Source organism: Citrus clementina, unplaced genomic scaffold, assembly GCF_000493195.1.
Source record: "Citrus clementina cultivar Clemenules unplaced genomic scaffold, Citrus_clementina_v1.0 scaffold_5, whole genome shotgun sequence".
Lineage (NCBI taxonomy): Eukaryota > Viridiplantae > Streptophyta > Magnoliopsida > Sapindales > Rutaceae > Citrus > Citrus x clementina.
The window spans coordinates 33,501,576-33,524,196 of NW_006262201.1; the positions used below are offsets into that span (position 1 = coordinate 33,501,576).

The 22,621-nt window shown below is 36.6% G+C and overlaps 2 protein-coding genes across 2 annotated transcripts; one reads left to right on the forward strand and one right to left on the reverse strand.

Moving 5' to 3' along the window:
- Positions 1 to 444: 444 nt before the first annotated feature.
- On the reverse strand, positions 445 to 4,203 carry LOC112098186. Its single transcript, XM_024183826.1, has 7 exons — positions 4,198 to 4,203; positions 4,027 to 4,105; positions 3,758 to 3,924; positions 1,975 to 2,440; positions 1,471 to 1,598; positions 1,015 to 1,311; positions 445 to 963 (listed from the first exon to the last, which is right to left on the reverse strand). The coding sequence occupies exons 1-7, from the start codon at positions 4,201 to 4,203 to the stop codon at positions 445 to 447; spliced, it is 1,662 nt and encodes a 553-aa protein (XP_024039594.1).
- A 5,423-nt stretch (positions 4,204 to 9,626) lies between these two features.
- LOC112098187 lies at positions 9,627 to 22,318 on the forward strand. Its single transcript, XM_024183827.1, has 6 exons — positions 9,627 to 9,677; positions 9,725 to 9,778; positions 9,881 to 9,962; positions 21,138 to 21,624; positions 21,723 to 21,811; positions 22,098 to 22,318. Exons 1-6 carry the CDS (start codon positions 9,627 to 9,629, stop codon positions 22,316 to 22,318), a joined length of 984 nt encoding a protein of 327 aa, XP_024039595.1.
- Positions 22,319 to 22,621: the final 303 nt, after the last annotated feature.

Below are 22,621 nucleotides of genomic sequence, written 5' to 3' on the forward strand. Positions count from 1 at the left end.
TATTGAATATAGTTAAAGTCGGAGACATCTTACCAAAACAATTCCAAGGCATAAATTAGCCCAACCCTGCTCTGTCAGTTGAGGATGAGCAGGCAAAATTCATAAAAATATTACGAAGGCACAACTTTGCCAAAACCTACTCTATCACTTGAGGACGAGCAGGAAAAAGCTCGCAGATATTTTATAGGGCAAAGGTTTGGCAACATATGCTCGGCCATGAAAAGACGAGCAGACAAGCTTCATAAAGAATCTGCACCATCAAAAAGAAGACAAGAGGACAAAGCCCACGAAACAAATGCTAGAGCCAACGAAAGTCTTAATATTCACGAGCAGGACATGCAATTAGAAGACATAAAAGTATTTAAAGACCAAAAGCTTATAAAATGTTCCAGCATGCATAACCAGGCCGAGAGAGAGAGTTTGCGATTTCATATAAAGCAGAATTTATGGGTCTCGAGAGGGGGGCTCAACTGCTTCAGCAGGGGAGGAATCTGCAATCTTAGCTGAGGAGGGATCACCGGCCTCTGAAGGAGCAGGGGCCGCCTCCGTACTCGTGTTTGAAACCTTGTCCCCCATCCCCTTTTCCTGCTCTCCGCCCGAAGGAGCTCCTTCTCGGCTCTTGTCTCCCTGGCTCTGTTCAGCCATGTACTCCTGCACGCCTGCCTCTAGTCTATCCATGTTCAGCTCTGGATACTTTTTTTTAAGCATGAACATAATGCACTTATAACAAAAAGCGACCCTGGAGTCATACTCTGCGTCCATCCGCTCTTCCACATCATTGCCCTTATCTTGTAACTCAGCTATCTGTGACTCCAGAGATCGGATTTGCTCTTCATGCGCAGTCTTCTGAGTGTCTCGCTCGCTCTGTGCAGTTTTGAGCTCAGATTTCAAGTCCTCCAGCTCGATCTCCAGCTGAGTAGACTTGGATTCGGCCAGAGCAGCTTTTTCTTCCAAGTCCAAGACCTACTTGTGCAGCTCCAACATCTTCTCCTTCCAGCGATCAGCAGACTCAACCTTTTTCTTCAGGTCTTCGATTTCTGCTTGCCGCTTTTTCTCATGACGCGCAACCTTGAATTTATAACAAGAGGTTGCTGTAGCAAGTTCAAAAGCGATCCTCTGGAGGAAGCCTACTAGCTCTGTAGGATTCATACTTTCAAAATCCCTAACTAACTTCTGCCCCACTACTTTGGGATACTCCCTCTGATATATACCAAGGTAATTGCTCCGATCTTGAGACGGAGGTGATGGAGCCCTGTCCGTGGAAGGAGTGGCACTATCAGGACTCTTCTCCCAAGACGTGTAACCCCCAACCTTTCAGGCCGGAGGGGGAGGCAGAGCTGGGGAAGCGGGCCTGCTGGGGTTGGTATTATTTCTCTTCTATGGAGTAGGGGCGCTGCTAGAGTCACCAGAACCCCGAGCACATTTCCTCGTCATGACGCTGAGAATTTTGTTATCCATCCCGGCAGCTACGTCAACTAGGTGGGAATTGACGAGGCTTGTTGACGATAAAAGATCCTTGCACGTGGAAACGTTGACCAGAGCAGTCTCAACATCGAGTAGCGGCTCGTCGTTGAGTCTGTGAACCAGACCCCAAGAATCTAAAAAACACAGTCAAACGTTAGAAAAATGGTAAGTGGCGATCAAAGGCATAAAGTGTAAAGGAAAACAAGCGACCTGGGGTGCAAAAACGCGTGGGGACGTGAATGCCACCACCAGGCGACTGAATCGCTGGGCCCCAGTTTCCCCCAGCAAAGAAGAACTTATTCTTCTAGTTTTTACATGAAGAAGAAAAGCATGTGATGGGTTTCCTCTTTGCAGAGCTTGACATGAAGTAGTACCAGCCTGCGTCCTTCGGACTATTTCTCAATTGGTATAAATTTTTTATTTCTTCAGTGGTGGGCTTTCCGAGCCCACATCTAGCCCACAGCACGAACAGGCCTGAGAGTACCCTCCACCCGTTTGGGTGCAGCTGACCAGGAGCCAAATGCAGGCCACTCAGCACCTTGGCAAAATATGATTGAAGGGGCAATCTAACTCCTAGCTTGAAACATTCCAAGTGCAAGGTCACGTAACCGCTAGGAGGCCGGCTAGGGACATCACCTTTCCCAGGGATGACGAGTTCGACATCGTTAGGGATGTGATAGAGGTTTCTTAACTTGAACAGATTAGTTGGGGTAGTGATACATTTTAGGAAATCGATAGGATAGGAATCGACTTCTATCCTATGACCGAGGTTCATTTTCTTAACTGGTCGGCTCATCTCAGGGCTACTCTCTTCATGACTCTCTACCCCGTCGGAGCCGCGGCTCTCACCAGAGCCCGACGATTGCCCACCGCTATCCGCATTGGGTTCTCGACCAGAAGGTGATGGGGTAACTTCTAATGGTGGGTGTCCCAAAATTTCCTTGGTAAGGGAGGGGCCCACATCACCAGGGGGAATCTGGGGACCGAGAAGGGTTCCTCCAAAAAGATGAGGGTAAGAATATATTTCTTCTTCATCACTCTCAACCTCAATTAATTTTCCCTTTCTTTTCGACATGGAAGATTCCTTAAACAAAGCAACAAATCCAAGTACCCAAGTGCGAAAGAACAATATAAAACCAACGCAACAACAACCAAAGATGAGTTAGAAGGCGATACCTGGGATATTTTAGCGCTGGTAGTGTCACTGTAGCGGCGAGAGCGGCAGAGGAAGGAGAATCTCCGGTGAAAAGAATATGTTTGATGCTGGAGTAAGAGTAGGTTCTAGGAAGGAAATGGAAGAATAGGTTTAATAAAATCCTTGATTTAGGGATTTTATGTAGGAGAGAGGAAAAAGTGTGTGAGTAACGCAGGTGTCAGTTCAATCGACGCATCTCGAGGGCAGATAAACCACCATATTTAAAATGACGTGACAAGAAGTCAGATCGGCCATATATGTGAGGATACTGGCATGCGATGCATAGGTGAGCCCCCAATTAGAGAATATCTAAGCCGGAAGCACCACCTCCGCTCCATTATAATCAAGCTATATGTCACTGGCTGCTCAAATCTCCCGCAATCGGAGGTTAAATCTGCGCACACGGGGCCGCTTAGCAAAAATGATGCGCTTAGCAAATCACTCACCAAGGCCCAACCGCCCAAGATCTAGACTTCTCTACAATTTGTAAATAGCCAGAACTTTCTAGGACTTTTCACGTAGCCCCTTAGGAGATATTTGTGCAAGTTGCGCGGAAACTTCAACAGCCTTGCACCCAAGTCTATAAATAGGGGTGAGCCCCTCATTTGCCCACCAACCACACCACACAAACAAACACTCAAGCACACACACAAGCTCCCTATCTCTCTTGTAAAGCTCTCTTGTAATTTATTCTTTAGGTGTAATAAAATCTATTTTGGCCACGTTGCTCTACTTCCCTCTAGCATTTTCTTCCACAAGCGTTCTTGTTTCGCTAGTTTGAGAAGTGTTCTAGGCTTACTAAGCGACTTGTGTGCTAGAAGCCGCCTAAGTGCCGCATGGGTTGCTGCGCAATAAAACTCATCCCGTGACATATAGCTGGGTAACTAAACCCAAGTGTGGCCAAATTTAGCTCTTAAATTCTAGTCTTAGGTCATTTCATTCGCAACACTAGAAACTGGGGGACTGGTGTTTGGGCGATTGAAAGAGCACCAGCCCCGCCTGACCTCATTACTTGGCCAAGGACAAGTCCCCTCGGCTAAAAAAACTATGAGCAGATTCCTGGTGTCAGCACTCTATGTGGTACACGTGATGACTGACCAAAGACCTGTCACTCAGAAAGACCTTTCTTCTGAGTTTTGAAGCAATGAAGGTTGCATATCTGAGCTTCTTTCGAAGCGACATAAACAGCACAATAGCGTCCATGCCATCTCCAGTTACCTCTATCTGGCTCCTGTCGTCTCCTTTAAATGCCACTGATTCCACTCCTGTAATAAATAATAATATATTTAGTACCTAGGTACAGTGTATGTTTGCGACTGTTATGCTTGTGCTTAATATAGAATTGCCATAGCTCAAGTGTTTGTTACCTGGCATGCCGCCGACGATCTTCAGAGCCTTAGAGCGGGACTTGTCGTTTTCCAATGGCTGTTCGATCCCAACCATTCGCTGCAATATCAGGAAAAAAAAAATACTTTCCCATTTAAGAAACTCATGACCCCGTCTGTGCATGTTAAAAGCTAATTACAAATTGATGATACCTTCATGGCTTTAATTGTTTTGATGGAGATGATGATGCAAACAGAAAGCCAGCTCTTTTAAAGAAAATGGTAAACTTTTCTGCTTTTGCTTTGTTGATTCTTTGTTGAATATGCGAAGCGACCGTGTCCGCGATTTGGGCAATTATATATCTCTACTCTATATATACATATATACTACAGTCCTTTCTTTTTAAACCTAGACAAATGAGTCCCACTGAAACACGCATTTGTACTAGGTGGGTTTGAGTAGCTAGATGTGTCCTATACTATGTATACTGCATTCCTTCTTCACTTAAATATAACAACAATAAGTTTATTTTCGCTATCTATTTTCAGTTTAACTTTCTTCCTTTTTTTCATCTTTCTATTTCGCTAGGTTTTATAAAATGCACGGACTATGCACCTATGGTTTTCGTTTGAGTTGGCATTGTTCAAGACAATATTCAAAGTCAACATATCATGGCCATGAAGCAGACAGGTCAACCAATTAGGAAAAGCAAGGCAGATCCTGAATATTTTTTTAGCGTTAAACTGTACATGTACAATCTTTTAATTGAACAATGTCAGGTAGCATCTTTCCATGATTTTTCCAGCCTTGTGCATATCATCATCAACAATTTTCTCTATCAATTCATTATCTCAGTTTGCGTCTGCTTCCGTTTGGCAAAATATTTTATACTATACGCCCACTGTTATCTGTTGGAGCAATGAATTTTGAATAATAATTAATTTGAGTGATTAATGATACTACGGTTCATTTTATTTAAGTTTCTGGAAAAAAAAAACAAGCGCAACAGATTATACATGGAATATTACAAGATTTTATCGACATCACATCTACATTTCCAAGCTTTGAGTTTTGAGATTCAACAGACCCACATCAAATTATTAGTCTATATGCTTGCTCTGGTGGCTTTTTGTTTTTGTGCGCTGAGGTACACATTTATGCCACGTGTCCTTGCTTACCATTACTACAACTTTGTCCTTTTTCATTAGATTAATTAACCGTCCAAATAAAACTATGCAATAAACTAATGCGATGAATTTTCATTAGATTAATTTAAAAATAAAATTATTTGATAAATTGTAGTGTATGTATAACATTAAGAGTTCTAGCCGAGTGATTTTCAACCAATTTTCTTTAGTTGGCATTGGAGTTCGATAACAATTCAAATCAACAACTTAAAATTTATGCTTAATAACTAATTCCAGATTCCAAAATTAATAAGAAAGCATTTCACCTGTTTTCCATGCTATGGTATTTCGTCAATAAGGATAAAAGAAACAGTCTGCAGTGCAAGAAAACGAATTCAAATGGCATCCTTTTCATCTTCCGGACAAGCACACATACAGATACAAAATTTTCTAATTACAAGAGCCAAGGACAGACTCACAATATTTTAACGAGTCAGTTACATTTGTCAGCAAAATTTTATTCTAATTGTTGCATTAAACGTGCCTCGACTATATACACCAATTTTTTCTGAAATATTTATGCGAACCTGAAATGAAGAGCTGAATTTGTTGGATTATTTTCTACCCTAAAGACGGCCAAGAGTCGTCTAGTAATGATTCCCAACTAGCAGATCAAGCACTAAGTTAAGGAATTTTCAGTTTTCCAATAAACATAAACTATGCAGTAGGTGTACTAAACTTTGCGCCTCTGAGATCTTCTAGTAACCTGAATAAGAAAAAGATGTATGACCAAAAAGGAGATGGGAGTGTTTATGTTGAAAGACTTTTTTTTTTTTAAGTTAAAAAAAAAAGCTCTCATTTTTAATTTTTATGACCGAAAAAGATATGCTAACAATTACTTCAGATAATCTCTTTTTGTTAAGTGGAATCCAAAATCATAAAACTTTCATTGCAGAACATAGCTTTTCAGATATGTTTTCTGAAAAATTCCTCAGAAAGTAATGATATTAAAGAAAAAGAGCTAAGGCTTACAGCATCATCATTTATATTTGACGGCTTCCGAAGCTGATGTTGTTAGATTAATTTTATATTAATCTAATATATTTGGGGCCACACATGAAATAAATAAAATGTGTGTGCTATTATTTAATAAGCTAAAAATTAAGTGATCTATTTGAAGTTAATTAAATGGTTAAGGGTATAATTATTGTGGATTAAATGCATAGATACCAGAATTTAATCATCACTTTAATGAGGGGCTGAAGTGATTATTATCATAAATGACATGACTATTGGGTTTTCTAGAAGAAAACCAATAGTCACGATATTTATATAAAAGGGGTTATGGTCCCCAATCTCTTTAAGCATCCTTTGTAATTCTCTAATCCTCTTAAAGAGAATTATAAACTCAAGAGAAAAGAGAAGATTGGAAGTCCATCTCCTACACTCAAGAATCACTACGAATCACCATGGATTAAGGTACGCTTCAGCTTTTGTATTTCTCAGTAATTTAATCTGGATGTTATGAAGATTTAGGGGATAACAAGTGGTATCAGAGCCCCATCCATGATTAGATTATTGAGTTATTAATATCATTTTGCTTGGAATTTTGTAATTGTTGTGGTTAGACCACGTTTCGGTTTCGGTTTTATTAATTATTTCGGTTATGGTTTTATAGTCTTTAAATTAAAATGATTTATAACATAAGTTTATTATTGGTCTAACATTGATGATATGCTAATTAAAGCAGGAAGTCACCAAAGTGATATCTCTTGTGTAGATTAGTTTATTTGAAGTGTTAGATGTTTGTGTTTGTGTAATTCCTGCGGATGTTAATCGACCCAAAGGAAGGTTAATATTTGGCCTAATTACACACACACTTGTGATGGTAAATTTGTGACAATTATTAAGATAACTTAATGTGAGTAATATACTAATCTAAAGATTGGTTCATTACTTGACATAATTTTTTGTCAAAATTTGATCATTGCAACAAGAGTGCCATTTACAGTTAGTATTATAGTCCAAAGACTTGTTACTAATGTTGTGCTAGGTATCTTGAAATGCATAGATACCACCAAGTGATGCTGAAAGATGCATTTATGTAGGAGATGGCAAGACGGTATAAGTTGAAGCAATTGGGCATTTTAGATTACTTATGCAAACTGGTTGTTATTTGGATTTGTTAGATACTTTTGTTGTTCCGTCTTTTAGATGGAATTTGATTTCATTTTCTGTTTTGGACAAATCTGGTTATTCTTATTCATTTGTAAACAGACAATTTCGTTTATCTATAAATTCTAATGTTATTCGAACCGGTTTGCTTAATACTTATGATAATCTATATTTGCTAGAAACTATTTCAAGTTATAATGAAAACCTGCATTTTAGTTCCAGAGGTACAAAGCATAAATTAGAGAAAGAAAATTCAGCCTCATTATGGCACAAGTGCTTAGGTCACATCTCTAAAGCTAGAATTGAGCGATTAGTGTCTGATGAGATTTTAGGATCTCTTGATTTTACAGACCATGATGTTTGTATTGAGTGTATCAAGGGAAAACAAACCAAAAGTAAGAAGTTAGGAGCCTACAGAACATCAGACGTCTTAGAATTAATAATTCATACAGATATCTGTGGACCATTCCCTACAGCTACTTGGAACGGTCAACAATATTTCATTACATTCATAGACGACTATTCAAGATATGGCTATATATTCCTGATTCATGAAAAATCACAGTCTTTGGATGTGTTCAAAACGTTTAAAGCCGAAGTTCAGTTACAACTCAACAAAAGGATTAAAAATGTCAGGTCTGACCGTGGTGGTGAATACTACGGTAGATATGATGGTTCAGGAGAACAAAGTCCAAGACCGTTTGCTAAATACCTAGAGGAATGTGGAATTGTCCCTCAATATACTATGCCAGGATCGCCTAGCATGAACGGTGTATATGAGAGACGAAACCGCACTCTTAAAGATATCGTAAGGAGTATGATCAGTCATTCTACTTTATCAGAATCACTCTGGGGTGAAGCACTAAAAACAACAGCTTATATCCTAAATCGAGTGCCAACTAAAGCGGCTGCTAAAACACCTTATGAGCTTTGGACGGGTCGAAAGCCTAGTCTAAACCATTTACATATTTGGGGATGTCCAGCTGAAGCGAGGCCTTATAGACCTCGTGAAAGGAAATTGGATTACAAAACTGTAAGCAAGCTACTTTGTTGGCTATGCAGAGCGATCAAGGGGTTTTAAGTTTTATGATCCCAGTACAAGGTCAATTTTTTAGACGGGCACTGCTACATTCTTTGAGGATGTTGAGTTTGGGGGGAGAAATCCAGTAAGAAATATTGTCTTTGAAGAGGAAGAGGGATCCAATGTTGCTTTTGACAATGTACAAGTTTTAATACCTGTCATTGATCATGAAGTAAATTCAGATCCCCAACCATCTGACAATGTTGTTCAACCCCAGCATCAACATGAGATGAATATTCCTAAGGAACAAACTCAACAACCTCAAGAGCCTGTGCAATTAAGACGATCCACAAGAGAAAGGAGAAATGCTATTCCGGATGATTATATAGTATTTCTTCAGGAACATGAGGATGAAACTAGAGTGATGGAAGTTGATCCAATCAACTTTCATCAAGCCATGCAAAGCTCCAATTCTCATAAATGGATCGAAGCCATGAATGAAGAGTACAAGTCAATGCAAGACAATAAAGTTTGGGAACTTATCTCATTACCTTCCGGTGCGAAGCCCATTGGTTGTAAATGGATATTTAAAACCAAAAAGGATTCAAATGGTAATGTGGAAAGGTATAAAGTACGTCTTTTAGTTAAAGGCTTTACTCAAAAGGAAGAAATTGACTATAAAGAGGCTTTCTCTCCAGTTTCTACGAAAGACTCTTTTAGGACAATTATGGCACTTGTTGCACATTTTGATCTTGAGTTATATCAGATGAATGTTAAGACTGCTTTTCTTAATGGTGACATTGAGGAAACAATTTATATGGTACAACTAGAAACCTTTGTGTTGGGAGACCCAAAGAAAATGGTTTGTAAGCTAACCAAATCCATCTATGGGCTCAAACAAGTTTCTCGTCAGTGGTACTCTAAGTTTCATCAAATAATTATCTCATATGGTTTTGAGGCAAATGTTATTGATGAATATGTGTATCATAAGTTCAATGGGAGTAAACACATATTCCTGGTTTTATATGTTGATAACATATTGCTTGCCACAAATGATATAGGCATACTACACGACACCAAGAGTTTTCTATCAAAACATTTTGAGATGAAAGATCTTGGTGATGCCTCATTTGTTTTAGGAATCGAGATACATTAGGATCGTTCTCGGGGTATTCTGGGATTGTCACAAAGGAACTATATCGATAAAGTTTTGAAGAGGTTTGGCATGCAAAATAGTAAACCATGTGACACCCCTGTCGCCAAAGGAGATAAATTCAGCCTTAGTCAATGCCCTAAGACCAATCTTGAAATCCAGAAAATGGAGAAGATTCCTTACTCTTCAGCTATAGGGAGTCTTATGTATGCTCAAGTATGTACGCGTCCAGATATTGCGTTCATAGTTGGCATGTTGGGCAGATATTTGAGCAATCCCAGGATGGATCATTGGAAAGCAGCCAAACGGGTTATGAGGTACTTACAGAGAACAAATGAGCATATGCTCACATATAGGAGGTCGGATTAATTAGAGATCATTGGGTATTCCGACTCTGATTTTGCTGGATGCCAAGACAGGAGAAGATCCACATCAGGCTATATTTACCTGTTGGCTGGTGGAGCAATTTCTTGGATTCACTACGAATCACCATGGATTCAGGTACGCTTCCGCTTTCGTATTTCTTAATAATTTAATCTGGATGTTATGAAGATTTAGGGGATAACAGATGTGTCTTCCCAAACTTTCCTCCCCCGTTTTCCTTTTGCTGGTCCTACATATAAGCCAATTAACAGCAACAAAATAGCAATAAACTTAACCAAAGAATTAACATTCCTGACTCGTAGAAAATTATATAACACGTAACTAATAGAGGATGTAAGTCGCACGTGGTGAATGATGCTTGACCCAGCAGAGGAAGACACTCAAAAGAATCAAGCAAATAGTTCTAATAGTTAGACATGCAAACCCATCATCAGAGTAAGGAGTCCGTAATATTAAAAAAGAAATGTCAAAACTAAATAGCTCATATAATGGATCTGAAATTTAAAATCTAGTATCCATGCTCCACGCCAACCTAGTCTGCCTCTATTGGAGGTTCTTCGGAATATGTCAGCCAACCAATAAAGTACTAAGAGAATGTGCCATCACTCAATAAGTTACAGCCTAAACATTTAATAAACAGTTTGTGAAATGCTTTGAGCTAATGTTCAATTTTTCAAATCCCGGTGCTACCCATTAGGATGACCACCAGAAATTGTCACATTACTTTTGTGTTAATACTACCAAAAGAAAAGAAAAGATTTAAAGGAACCAGAAAAACAGAAGCTATTTAAAATTAACTTTCATGGCATCAAAGTGTAGAACAAACTCAAAATGCGGCTAAACAAGTTTAATGCAGCAAACAAGAGAAACAATGTTGTGACATCTGACTACACTAAAACAAGGGTAATTACAAAATATGCAAACAAAAGCATAGCAATGAATGACTAATAACATTTACTGTTTTAAGGCTATAAAAAACAATGTCTATGCCTAAGGTCAAATGTACTCCCGCAGAAATCTCAAAATAATTTGCTAAATGCTAATACAGCTAAAAATAGAATACTATAAAATTAAAAGGTAAATTTCTGAAATTGACTATCTGCTCGGCTTCTCTGGTCCAGTATGAGCAGGTAAATTTCTGACCATTGTCTCGCCTTGAGCACGCTTTGAGACTTCGATCCTTTTATTTGTCTTATAGTATTTTCGAAATTGATAGAAGAAGAATGAATTGAGTTTTTTTTCATTATGCATCCTTTTTATTCAAAGTCATGGTTTACAACCCTGTTAGGAAAATGCTCTAAAGCTCAAACTATGTATAAACATCATGCTATTTTGTTCTTAGCCACCTATAAGCATTTTGTGTCTGAGGAAACAATAAGAGCTAGCCTCAGGCTAGCACTTGCCCTAAACAATCTGTGCTAACCATTTCATACTTCTAGCACTTTTCAACAGTTATTGAAAATTATGCCATGCAAATTATAACCATTCGTTTCATGAAAACAAATATAGATAGGTCGAAATCTGATCTAGTCGATTAGGATTTAATATCAGACTTCTGCACCAGCACTAAATTTATTTGGTGGAGAATCGGTTGGCCAATTGTCAATATGTCCTGCGACCACTAGCGATTAACCTACGAATACCTGAAATCACAGAAGACGGTCAGAGACGCCGGAAGTTTTTCCGGCGTGAACCCTCTGACGCTCAAGTCAATTTCTGGGCCTTTTCAGGAAAAATAATAAAAATAAAATAATTCATATTTTTTATTGAAGAAATAATCTCATAAATATAATAAAAGAGTCAAAATTGAAAAGGAGAGCTCTCCCCCTTCTTTGAACTTTTCAGTAGTTTTATAAGCATCCGGGACTATCATACCATCTTCAAAGCATTGGCGTTGATGGGTTTAATGCGCCGCTTTAATTATGAGTTAATGCGCCCGTTACAGAGTAGTTATTGAGCTGCAATTATAACAGCTGGGTGTGCATAGACGTTATGGTTGAATTTCTGGGAGGAGCTTGACAGTTTGTGGTTGGTTGAGGTTTTTTGAACAATCGACCTGGCTCTGATCAGCTCATGATATTCTGGTCGAGGTGTCTGTTCATAACCTCAAGGATTACTACTTGGTCGAGGTATTCTTTTTATGGTCATCAAGATTATCACCTGGTCGAGGTTATCTGCTCTAGGCACTAGAATTTTCTCCTGATAGCCTATCAACCATTCGCTCACTCTTTACTTTGAGGAGATCCTGGTCACCCTATTTTTATTCCCCAAACACAATCATTTGTTTTAATTATTATTCATTTGTCATCAAGATTACCCCAAGCCTATTTTTATTTTTATTCTTTTAATTATTATTTTTTTAACCTTTCACACACATGACAGCCTATTGTTTCAAAACTAAACTCTATCACTATACTACCACTATGTCATAAGTCAAATTAACAGCACAAATCATTCAATAAAATGCCAAGTAAACCAAAGCAAGTTGGATGCCTATTAACAAAACTCCGTTGTGGATAAAAATCTAATGCAGTAAGGAACTGCTTGCTTAGTTGATAATACCCTTTTGTTCTTTGTTAAGTTAATCTTAATTCTGTTTCTTTTCGTCTAAACTTGTTACGGAGATCTGGATTAAGGTTGTTTCAATTGAACTGAATCCAAGAAGGTCTTAATTCTGGTGCGTACAACTTGTACTGATCTTGTGAATAATCTTGAGCATCGATTGATATTATAAGTCATCTAAGCAGATCAATCACTACAAAGGTTTATGGTAAAGTTCGTTTAGTTTAGCTATTCCGTTCGTTTTATACAATGGTTCAATAATTTCATTGTAAAAGAACTATATAGTCGTTTTATTTGTTTCTTAATATTTTGTATATCATCGAGCTCTAGAGTTTTATAATCAGGTTATTAATGCCAAACACCAAGACAATGTGTTGCATTAGGATCTGTCTAGTTACATTATGAACATATCATATTGACTGCAGCATTTGCATCCTCGTTTTTTTTGGTAGAAAGTGAGACCAATTAATTCCCTATAAATACAGCATAGGTACTTTTATACAATTCTTGATCAGTTGCCCTACATCTCTGCAGCTGCACTTGCCATCTATCAAGTGGTTGCAGGATCCTTCATGACTAATTCTTTGTCAAAGAAGTTTGACATGAATTTGCTAGCAGAATGTACTCTAGTTAATTTGTACTGTGATATCATACCCCCTTTTTTTGTCTTAATTGTTTAATACAACTTTTTTCTTATTACCATGGTAAAGAAGAAAACATAAATATAATAAATTTCTTTTAAGAGAATGCAAGTATTATTTTTCTAAGGTTTTATGTTTAAGAAATTAATCTAATTTATGTGGTTAGAAGACTCTCTATTTTTTAATAGTTTAAAAGAATTATATGTTTGATAGTGGATAAATTAAATATTGTTTAATACTTCCCTCTCAATTCAATGATTCGTAATGACGAATTAGATGATAAAACTCAAGTAATCATAAAACTAATTAAACCAATTTTTTGCCATCAAATATGACAAAAGGGCTCTGTTAATTGTTAATTTGTTATTTATTACACATCTGTAAAAACGTCATCACCAAGCTGTCCAATGTTTTTTAGGTCTTTGGTTCCAAAACACATGGTTACATTCATTATTATGGCTTTTTTAACCTTTTGGGTGAAAGGAGGAGGAGACATTCACCGCACAAAAAGTTGAAATTCAAAATTAAAATAAGGATTCACTTTCCACGCACAAGTATGCAATAAAAAAAAAAAAATCACCCATTTGATTATTATTATTTACTTTTTTATAATTGTTTATTGTTGTTAGTCTACCATCATCAGTTCAATTCATCATCCTATTAAACAAAGACAAAGCATCATCTAAATTCTCATTCATAAGTACATGTACTGCTGAATCTTTTTGTTTTTATTTTTGGCTTTCAGATCCATTAGATGAGCTATTTAGTTTTGACATTTCTCTTTTAATATTATGGACTCCTCACTCTGATGATGGGTTTGCATGTCTAGCTACTAGAACTGTTTGCTTGATTCTTTGAAGTGTCTTCCTCTGCTGGGTCAAGCATCATTCACCACGTGGCACGTGCGACTTACATCCTCCAGCAGTTCAAAACAAATAAAAGATAGATCTTCGGAACTATCAACAGAAAGAAATTCAGAAAGCCCATACCTGACTTTGGAGGCAAGACTGGAGGCTAACCTGTTCATGGTCTGTGGACTTGGGGACTACTATTCAGCTGAGATTCTATTTTATTTTATTTATTTTGTAAGAAAAAGAAAAGAGGAATAGTAGTTTATTTAGTTGAGAGTTTTCATTTTATTTTTTAAATAGTAGTTTAGTCGATGATGATTGTTTTGTGTACTTCGTGCTCGAGCATTCACTTCAGAAAAAGACGGGGCTATCCTCTTACATTAGATTTAACTTTTTTTCACAATGGCTAAAGCCTAAAAGAATCCAACATTTGCAAGCCTTCAGGACTAAAGAATACAACATACAAATCCTCTTCCAAGATACAAATACTCTTCCAATTCTGCTTCAACAGATGTTCTTAGTTCTTAATTTTTTATTCATAATTATTATTACAGATGGTTATTTCTGTTAAGTTTTATCACAATAATTTAATTAATATATATTTTTTGTTCTTTTATAAAGTGTAATTATTCATCATCATCAATTTGCGTTGCCTGATTTGTGTATATTATATACTGTTGTTTTGTCTTGTATAATAATAATAATAAATAAAAAATTAGTAAATCGGCAAACAAAAATTTGGAGAGCCCTTGTTAAACCTTAGATTCAGGTCTTATATTTTTGTTTATATTAAAGTTGTTGAAAATTGAGGATATTATTATAACTATTGTCATTATTTTTATTAAATTCATTTTATTATCTTATTGTTAGATACTGATATTGTTATTTTGAATAGCCCCCTCTAGATAAATTGTCTACTTCTGTCACTATTGTCACCTTCTGATCCTTACAGCCAGTGGCGGCTTTAATACTAGGCGAACTAGGCAGTTGCCTAAGGCCCCGTATTTAGGAAGGCCCCGATTTTCGGTATCTATTTATTAATTAATATAATTAATTTTTTTTAAGATTCAAAAAAATTAAGTTACATATATATTTTTTGTACAGTAAAAAAAGCCTAATTTTTAGGCTTTACCCTATCATTACTCTCATTCATAATTATCTCTCTTATTTAATAATCTTTGCCATAAATATAAGATATATTTTTATGCTATAATAATGATTTTGAACGTTACTTCTTTATTTTCTTTTACTATTTCCCAAAAAACAATCAATGCTTTCCCTTTAAAAAAAAAAAACTCTTATTAAGATTAGTAACATTAGATTTTTAGAACCAACTTTTGGTATTCTAGTAAAATCTATTTAAAAGCTCATTATCTATAAACCGATACACATTGAATCAAAGCTATTTTCAGCAAAAAGTTTTTGTGCTCTCTTCTTTTCTCTACAAAATTCATTACCATCATCATCTTCATCTCAACTAGTCAATTGACTCAAATCCAGGTGCTATCATTCTATTTTTTTCTATTTTTTATTATTATTGTTCTTATCCTTTTTAAATTTAATTTATTTTTGATTTTTTGTATTGATTTTGGCTTGAATAATCTAGAAAAAAAATTGTGTTTGTTTATTTATTTTTTTTATTTGAAAAACATGTCAACTAGAAAATATGTATCGGGATATGAAAATTTGAAAAAAAAGAGGAGAATAGAAAAGTTAGTTCAATCTAAAAAAGGAGCTCTTGATAAATTTGTCACAACTAGTAAAAAAGATATAGATTTAAATGAAGAATTAGTTATTGAACAACCAAGTTTAAATGAATTAAATAATGATGAAACGGTGAATGAAATAAACAACATTGAAGATGATAAAAATAAAAATGCAGACAAAGTTGATGTAAAAAATTTATTTGTTCCAAATAATATTTATGATCTAGGAAGATGGGAAAATGTTGATACAAAGTTAAGAGATCTTTTAGTAGAAAAAGGCCCAATTAGAGAGAATAACATAACTTTCCCAAAAGATGAAAATTCTAGGCATTTCTCTACTGTATTTTATGTTAAAATGTTAACAAATGGAGAAAAACATGATAGAAAATGGTTAATATATTCAAAAGATTTTAACAAAGTATATTGTTTTTGTTGCAAATTATTCAATACAAGTTGTAACAAAAACCAGCTTAGTGATGAAGGAACAAGAGATTGGAAAAATCTTAATTCTAAACTTAAAAGTCATGAAACAACCAATGAACATATAACTAATATGAATGCATGGGTTGATTTAGAAGCAAGACTATCGAAAAGAAAAACAATTGATAAAGATGTTCAAGAAAGAATTGACAAGGAAAAAGAACATTGGCAAAAAGTATTAATACGAACTATTGCTGTTGTAAAAAATCTTGCTAAAATTAATTAAGCATTTCGTGGAAAAAATGAGAAGATCTGTGAAGAGAGAAATGAGAATTTTTTAAGTTTAATTGAAATGATTGCAGAGTTTGATCCAACAATGCAAGAACATATTCGACATATTAAAACCGGTGAAATTCATGATCATTATCTTGGACATAACATACAAAATGAACTCATATTAATGCTAGCACTTGAAATAAAAAAATCAATTGTTAACAAAGTCAAGGAAGCAAAGTATTTTTCAATTATACTTGATTGTACTCCAGATGCAAGCCACCAAGAACAAATGTCTCTTATATTAAGATGTGTGGATATTTCAACAAATCTAGTAAAGATAGAAGAATATTTTTTAGGATTTTTACAAGTTGACAATACCACTGGAAAAGGTCTTTTTAATGAACTTGTGGATGTAATTAAAACTCTTGAACTTGATATTAATGATGTAAGAGGACAATGATATGATAATGGATCTAATATGAAAGGAAAAAATCAAGGTGTACAAAAAAGATTATTAGATATAAATCCTAGAGCATTTTATACACCATGTGGCTGTCATAGTCTTAACTTAGTGCTTTGTGATATGGCTAATTCTTGTCCTAAGGCTATTTCATTTTTTGGAGTTGTTCAACGTGTTTACTCACTATTTTCTTCTTCACCTAAGAGATGGAAAATTTTACAAGATAATATACCTAATTTAACTGTTAAATCATTGTCACAAACACGTTGGGAAAGTCTCATAGAAAGTGTCAAAGCAATAAGATTTCAAACTCCCCAAATTAGAGATGCTTTACTTGAATTAGCAGAAGTTAGTGAAGATCCTAAAATAAAAAGTGAAGCTAAATTTTTAGCAACATATGAATTGGAAAACTTTGAATTTTTGTTAGGCATGATTATTTGGTATGATATATTATTTGCTGTGAACACTGTTAGTAAAAGCTTACAAAAGGAAGATATGCAAATTGATGTTGCCATAAAATCAACTAAAAGGTCTTACATCCTTTTTTGAGAATTACAGAGAAAATGGTTTTGTGTCTGCTATGATTTCAGCTAAAGAGATTGCAAATGAAATGGAAATAGAACCAAAATTTCATGAAAAACGTATAATTCGTAGAAAAAATAAATTTGGCGAGAATAATAATGAAGAGAAAATTCTATCTCCCGAAGATTCTTTTAGAATTGATTACTTTGTATATCTAGTAGATCAAGCTATTTCTTCAATCATCAATAGATTTGAGCAGTTTCAATTTTATGAAAATATTTTTGGATTTTTATTTAATTTTGAAAAATTAAAATCATTAGATGATGAAAGCTTAAAAAGTTATTGTATTAATCTTGAAAATATCTTGAAATATGATATGTTTTCTGATATTGATGGATTAGATTTGTTTTCAGAGTTAAAAGTTTTAAAAGAAGTTTTACACATGGAAAGAAATAGCCCACTTGATATACTTAATTATATTAAAAAAGTATATTCTTTTCCAAATGCATTTGTTGCTTATAGAATATTATTGACTGTACCTGTACCTGTTGCTTCTGCTGAGAGAAGTTTTTCTAAATTAAAGTTAATAAAATCTTATTTAAGAACTACAATGTCACAAGAAAGATTAAATGGATTAGCTATATTAGCTATTGAAAAAAAATTTGTTAGCTAAATTAGAATATAAGATTTTAATTAATAATTTTGCATCTCAAAAAGCAAGAAGAATAAAATTTAATTGATTAGTAATTTGCATTAGTGATAGCTTGCAGCAAGGATCATAGTAGGTAGGATTAATGATTTAAAGTTCACAGGAAGATTATGGTTGTGGCTTATGAAGTTTTAGAGCAACTTAAGGAGATGGAATTTGTGGAAGGCAAAGTTAGTTAATATTTGTGTGGAAATAAATAGATATCTTTCTGGCTATTATTGTTTTTTGGATCTTGTTAATAATTGTTGTAATTCAAGATATTATTGAATATAGTTAAAGTTTGAGCTATTTGATGTTGTGAGAATTTTTTGAGCTTTTTAATGTTTTTGTAAGATTTGATATTTTAACATCAAAAGGCCTAAAATAAAATTTCGCCTAAGGCCCCTAATTAGTTAAAGCCGGTCCTAGGAAGAGAAGGAGTACCAGCGAGCGTGCGAGAGGAGGGAGAGAGAGTCAGCAATTTTTTTTCCTTTTATACCGACTTTTTAAGTTTTTAAGTTTAAAAAAATCTTTTGTTTTTTTTCTGCCGAGAGAAACGGCATTACTGTATGCCGTTTCTCTCGACATTCTCTCGGCGTTCTTGACATCTAGCACTCCTCGAAAGAATTTAATTGAAAAGTTTTGTCTTCTTTATGGGGAAAATAGCAAGCCCGCCATCATAAACTATTAACACCGCCGAGAATATTTTATCATATCATGTGATCCTTGACTATCTGTCTACCTAACTAAAAAGAGTTGATAATACTTTTATCGCAATAGTATTGTTATGACATTTGATTCAGCTAAAAATAACCAATAACATCGTTTCTCTTCTAATTTGCAATTTATATAAACTCAATCCAATATCGTGATCAATCAAGTCGTTTGAAACTTCAAATAATAATAATAATAACCTCTTGTCAAGGTTTTGGCCAAAAGTTAATAATATCATTGAATTTCTTTCAAGGACAAGGACTATCCACATATTGCTTAATCAAGCAACTTTGTTAATTAGCCCAAATCATAGGAGAAAAGTTGATCAAATTTGTCTAGTCATAGAAATATTTCACGGGTCCAAACATGATGGCGGCTCTTCACATGGGCCAGCCGGGGCCCATTTATGTGGTGAATCACTACATTTAATAAAGACAGGAGAGGAGAAGCGATGAAAATGGGCAATGGCTGCCCACATCATGTTTGCATGTCTTGTTTCTGAATGATTCGCTAGCAGTGCTTATTGACTTCATTGGTGACAACACAAATGAGAGTGCTTTGTTTTGAGACATCACTGAGCTATACCAACCCATATTTGGAATAACAAATGGCACTGTGTCCCAACTAACCGGATAGAGATAGAGATATTTATCAATTATCATCACATGCTTGTTAATAAGTGTATCATTGAGTCAATGATACTTATGTTATTACACCCACGTAGTTCAAGTATTCACTAAACATCCATGTTTACTTGGAAACCAATAATTATTAACTTTACTTTTATAATTTAAAAGTACATTTGTTACAATAAATATTTAAATAAAAAATTTCAACTTTTTGAGTAGTGTTATACATTTTATTTTTTATTTTATTTTAAAAAACTATCTCAATTGATGTGGTATTCATCAATTAATTGGTGAAATAATATAATTAATTCATTTCAATTTTGTAAAGAATAATCAACCATTTTGTATAAATGATGAATTCAATAACTTCAACAATTTATTGAAGTCATTTTCAATTCCCTTGTGAAACAACCACCTTCCAGACGAAATACTCTTTTTCTTGTCCAAGCAAAGTGTCTCTCTTATCATTTTTGTGATGTTACATGTTGATGTTGAAATCTGCTCGCCCTTTATCGGACCAGATCTTTTCACCAACGTTTATGTGGTCAATAGAGAAGATGTCACCTTCTTTCTGTTTCAACGATTGCTTGAGTCCCTGGGGTTGGAATCACCCTTTCTCCTATTTCTAAGCCTGCGTTCACAAAAACAAATCAGAGACGCCGGTGGTTTTACCGGCGTAAACCCTCCGATGGTTAAGTTAGCACAAGGTGTTTACGGGAAAACTATGTAATTTAAATTTTATGATTTCTTGTAATGCTCTCAAAATTTTGTATGGAATATAATCTAGTTTCAATTTGGCAGAGTTTTCCCTTTACTCTCAATTTTTCTGTCCTTTTTTTTATCAGTCTCCTGGCTTCTTATAGCCGTTGTCCCCCGTTTCTGCGTATTCTTCATGTCCCCCTTTTTCGGGTGATGGCAGACCCTCATGGGTCTCAAACCACTGGATCGTGGGTTAACGTGGGGTGCCATGTCCTTCCCAATGGTTCGGGGTGTAGCGAAACTATCGCGATTTCGTGAGATCGTGTGCCCTTTCTTTGGGTGATGAGCATCTGGTCGGTATACATCTCTGGTCGGTATATTTCTCTGGAAGGGGCTCGTCTCTAGTTGGTACATGCCTGTATAAGATGTTTTACCAGGACTCTTCTCGTGCCATTCAGCTGAGGAGATTCGCCTCAGGGTGAGAGATGAGGGCATGGTCAAGCTAGTTCTTTTCGTTACTTAACACCAGTCCCCCAATTTCTAGTCTTGCGAGTGAAACGAGTTGAGACTAGAAACTAAGAATTGGATCTGGCAATCCTCAGGCCACGTTCCTCGGGTCCTTGTTTATTGTAATGGATCCGAGGTGATATCTCTTGCTTAAAGGGTTCTCGGCCCAACTAGGGCCTTCGTGAATGGATCCAATGCGCTGCTGGGCTGACATCTCTCCATGCCTTTTTAATGACCAGTGACGTGTCGCTCTTTGGCCTGTTGATTCTGAAATTTGAAACGGCGGCTTATCTGCCCTCGATACGCGGCGATTGAGCTGACATTCGCGTAACTTAAACGCCTCCGTTCCCCTTTTGTCTTAAATCCCTAAATTGAAATTGCCATTGCACTTCATTATCTATCGTTCCGCTGTAATCCAACTCCTTCTTTGGCCCTTAATCGCACTTTCCGCACCGAAGACTTCCTTTTGCTGGGCTCTTTCTCCGTCGCGGCAACGCCACCAGTGTCGATTTATTCCAGGTATCGTCTTTAACTTCTCCTGTGGTTGCTGTTGCTTGGATTCTGTATTGTCCCTTTTGTACCAATATACTTAGATTTATTGTGCTTTTCCTTTTAAGATTTCACTATGTCAAACCGAAGAGGAAAATTAATTGTAAATGAGAGTGACGAAGAGGTAGAGGATTCGTACCCCAACCAGTTAAGACCCACTGGTCCTCTACACCCTTCCAGTAGTGTAGGCCCCTCCTATGATAGGGATACCCCTGAGTACCCTCGTCCCAAGGCCATTTTGCCTTCCTCTGACTTTGAGCCTATGGGAAACCGTGGGGGGCAAGCATCGGGTTCTGGTGAAAATCACAGTTCTGAGGGGGCTGGGGTCCCTGAGGAAGTGGGTGACGGTGAGGAGAGCAGTTCCAAGCTGAGCAGACCCTCTGAGAAGATAAACATCAGTCATAGGATGGAGGCAGATGCTTACCTCATTGACTATATTACTTGTGCTACTACCCACACTGACCTACTCAAGCTTAGAAATCTTTATAATATCCCTGAGGAGGTTCTCCTTGTAATCCCTGGGAAAGGTGACGTCCCCAGTTGGCCTCCAAATGGGTATGTGACGATGCATCTGGAGAGTTTCAAGTTAAGGGCTCGGTTGCCCCTTTAACCTTATTTTGCCAGGATATTGGGTGGCATGTATCTGGCTCCAGGTCAGCTTCACCCGAATGGGTAGAGGGTTCTTTCAGCCTTGTATGTGCTATGGGAAAGGTGTGGACTCGGGGAGCCTTCCCTTGTGGAAGTAAAGCATTTGTATCAGCTGAGGATCAGCCCAAGGGAAGCAGGCTGGTACTATTTCATGTCAAGTTCTGCGAAGAGGAAGCCTATCACCGGCTTTCCTTCCTCATGTAAAAACTGGAAGAACAAATTTTTCTTTGCTGGGGGAAATTGGTGTCCAGCAATCCATTCGCTTGGTGGTGATATTCACCTTCCAACGCGTTTTGTCACCCCAGGTTGTTTATTTTTCTGCATACTTCACTTCTCTGATCGTTACTTATTGGGTTCCTTAACCTTGTTTATTCTTTCAGAGTCGTGGGGCCTGATCAAGAATCTTGACGACACACCGTTGCTTAATGTGGAAACTGCTCTGGTGAATGCGTCTACTTGTCAAGATCTCCTATCGTCAACAAATCTTGTTAGGTCACGCTTAGTGGACGTAGCTGCTGGGATGGATAACAAGATCCTCAGCGCTATGTCAAGGAAACGTGCTCGGGGTTCAGGTGGCTCCAGCAATCCCCCCTTCCTTTGAAGAAGACCAATGTTGGTTCTTTTAAGGCTTCTGCTCCTACTCTGCCCCTTCCCCCACCTCGAAAGAATGGCGGTGAGAAGGTATGCGACAAGAGTCCTGAGATCAGCGTTCAATCTAGAGATTGATCCTCTCCTCTTCCGCCTCGGGACCAGGGTGACTATTTGTCCCCATATCAGAGGGACTATGGCAAGTCGGTGGGACCCAAAATGGTCGAAGATATTGAGAGCATGAACCTTAGTGAGTTAGCTGGTTACGTTCAGAGGGTCTCCTTTAAGCTGGCTACTCTAGTTTCTTGCTACAAGA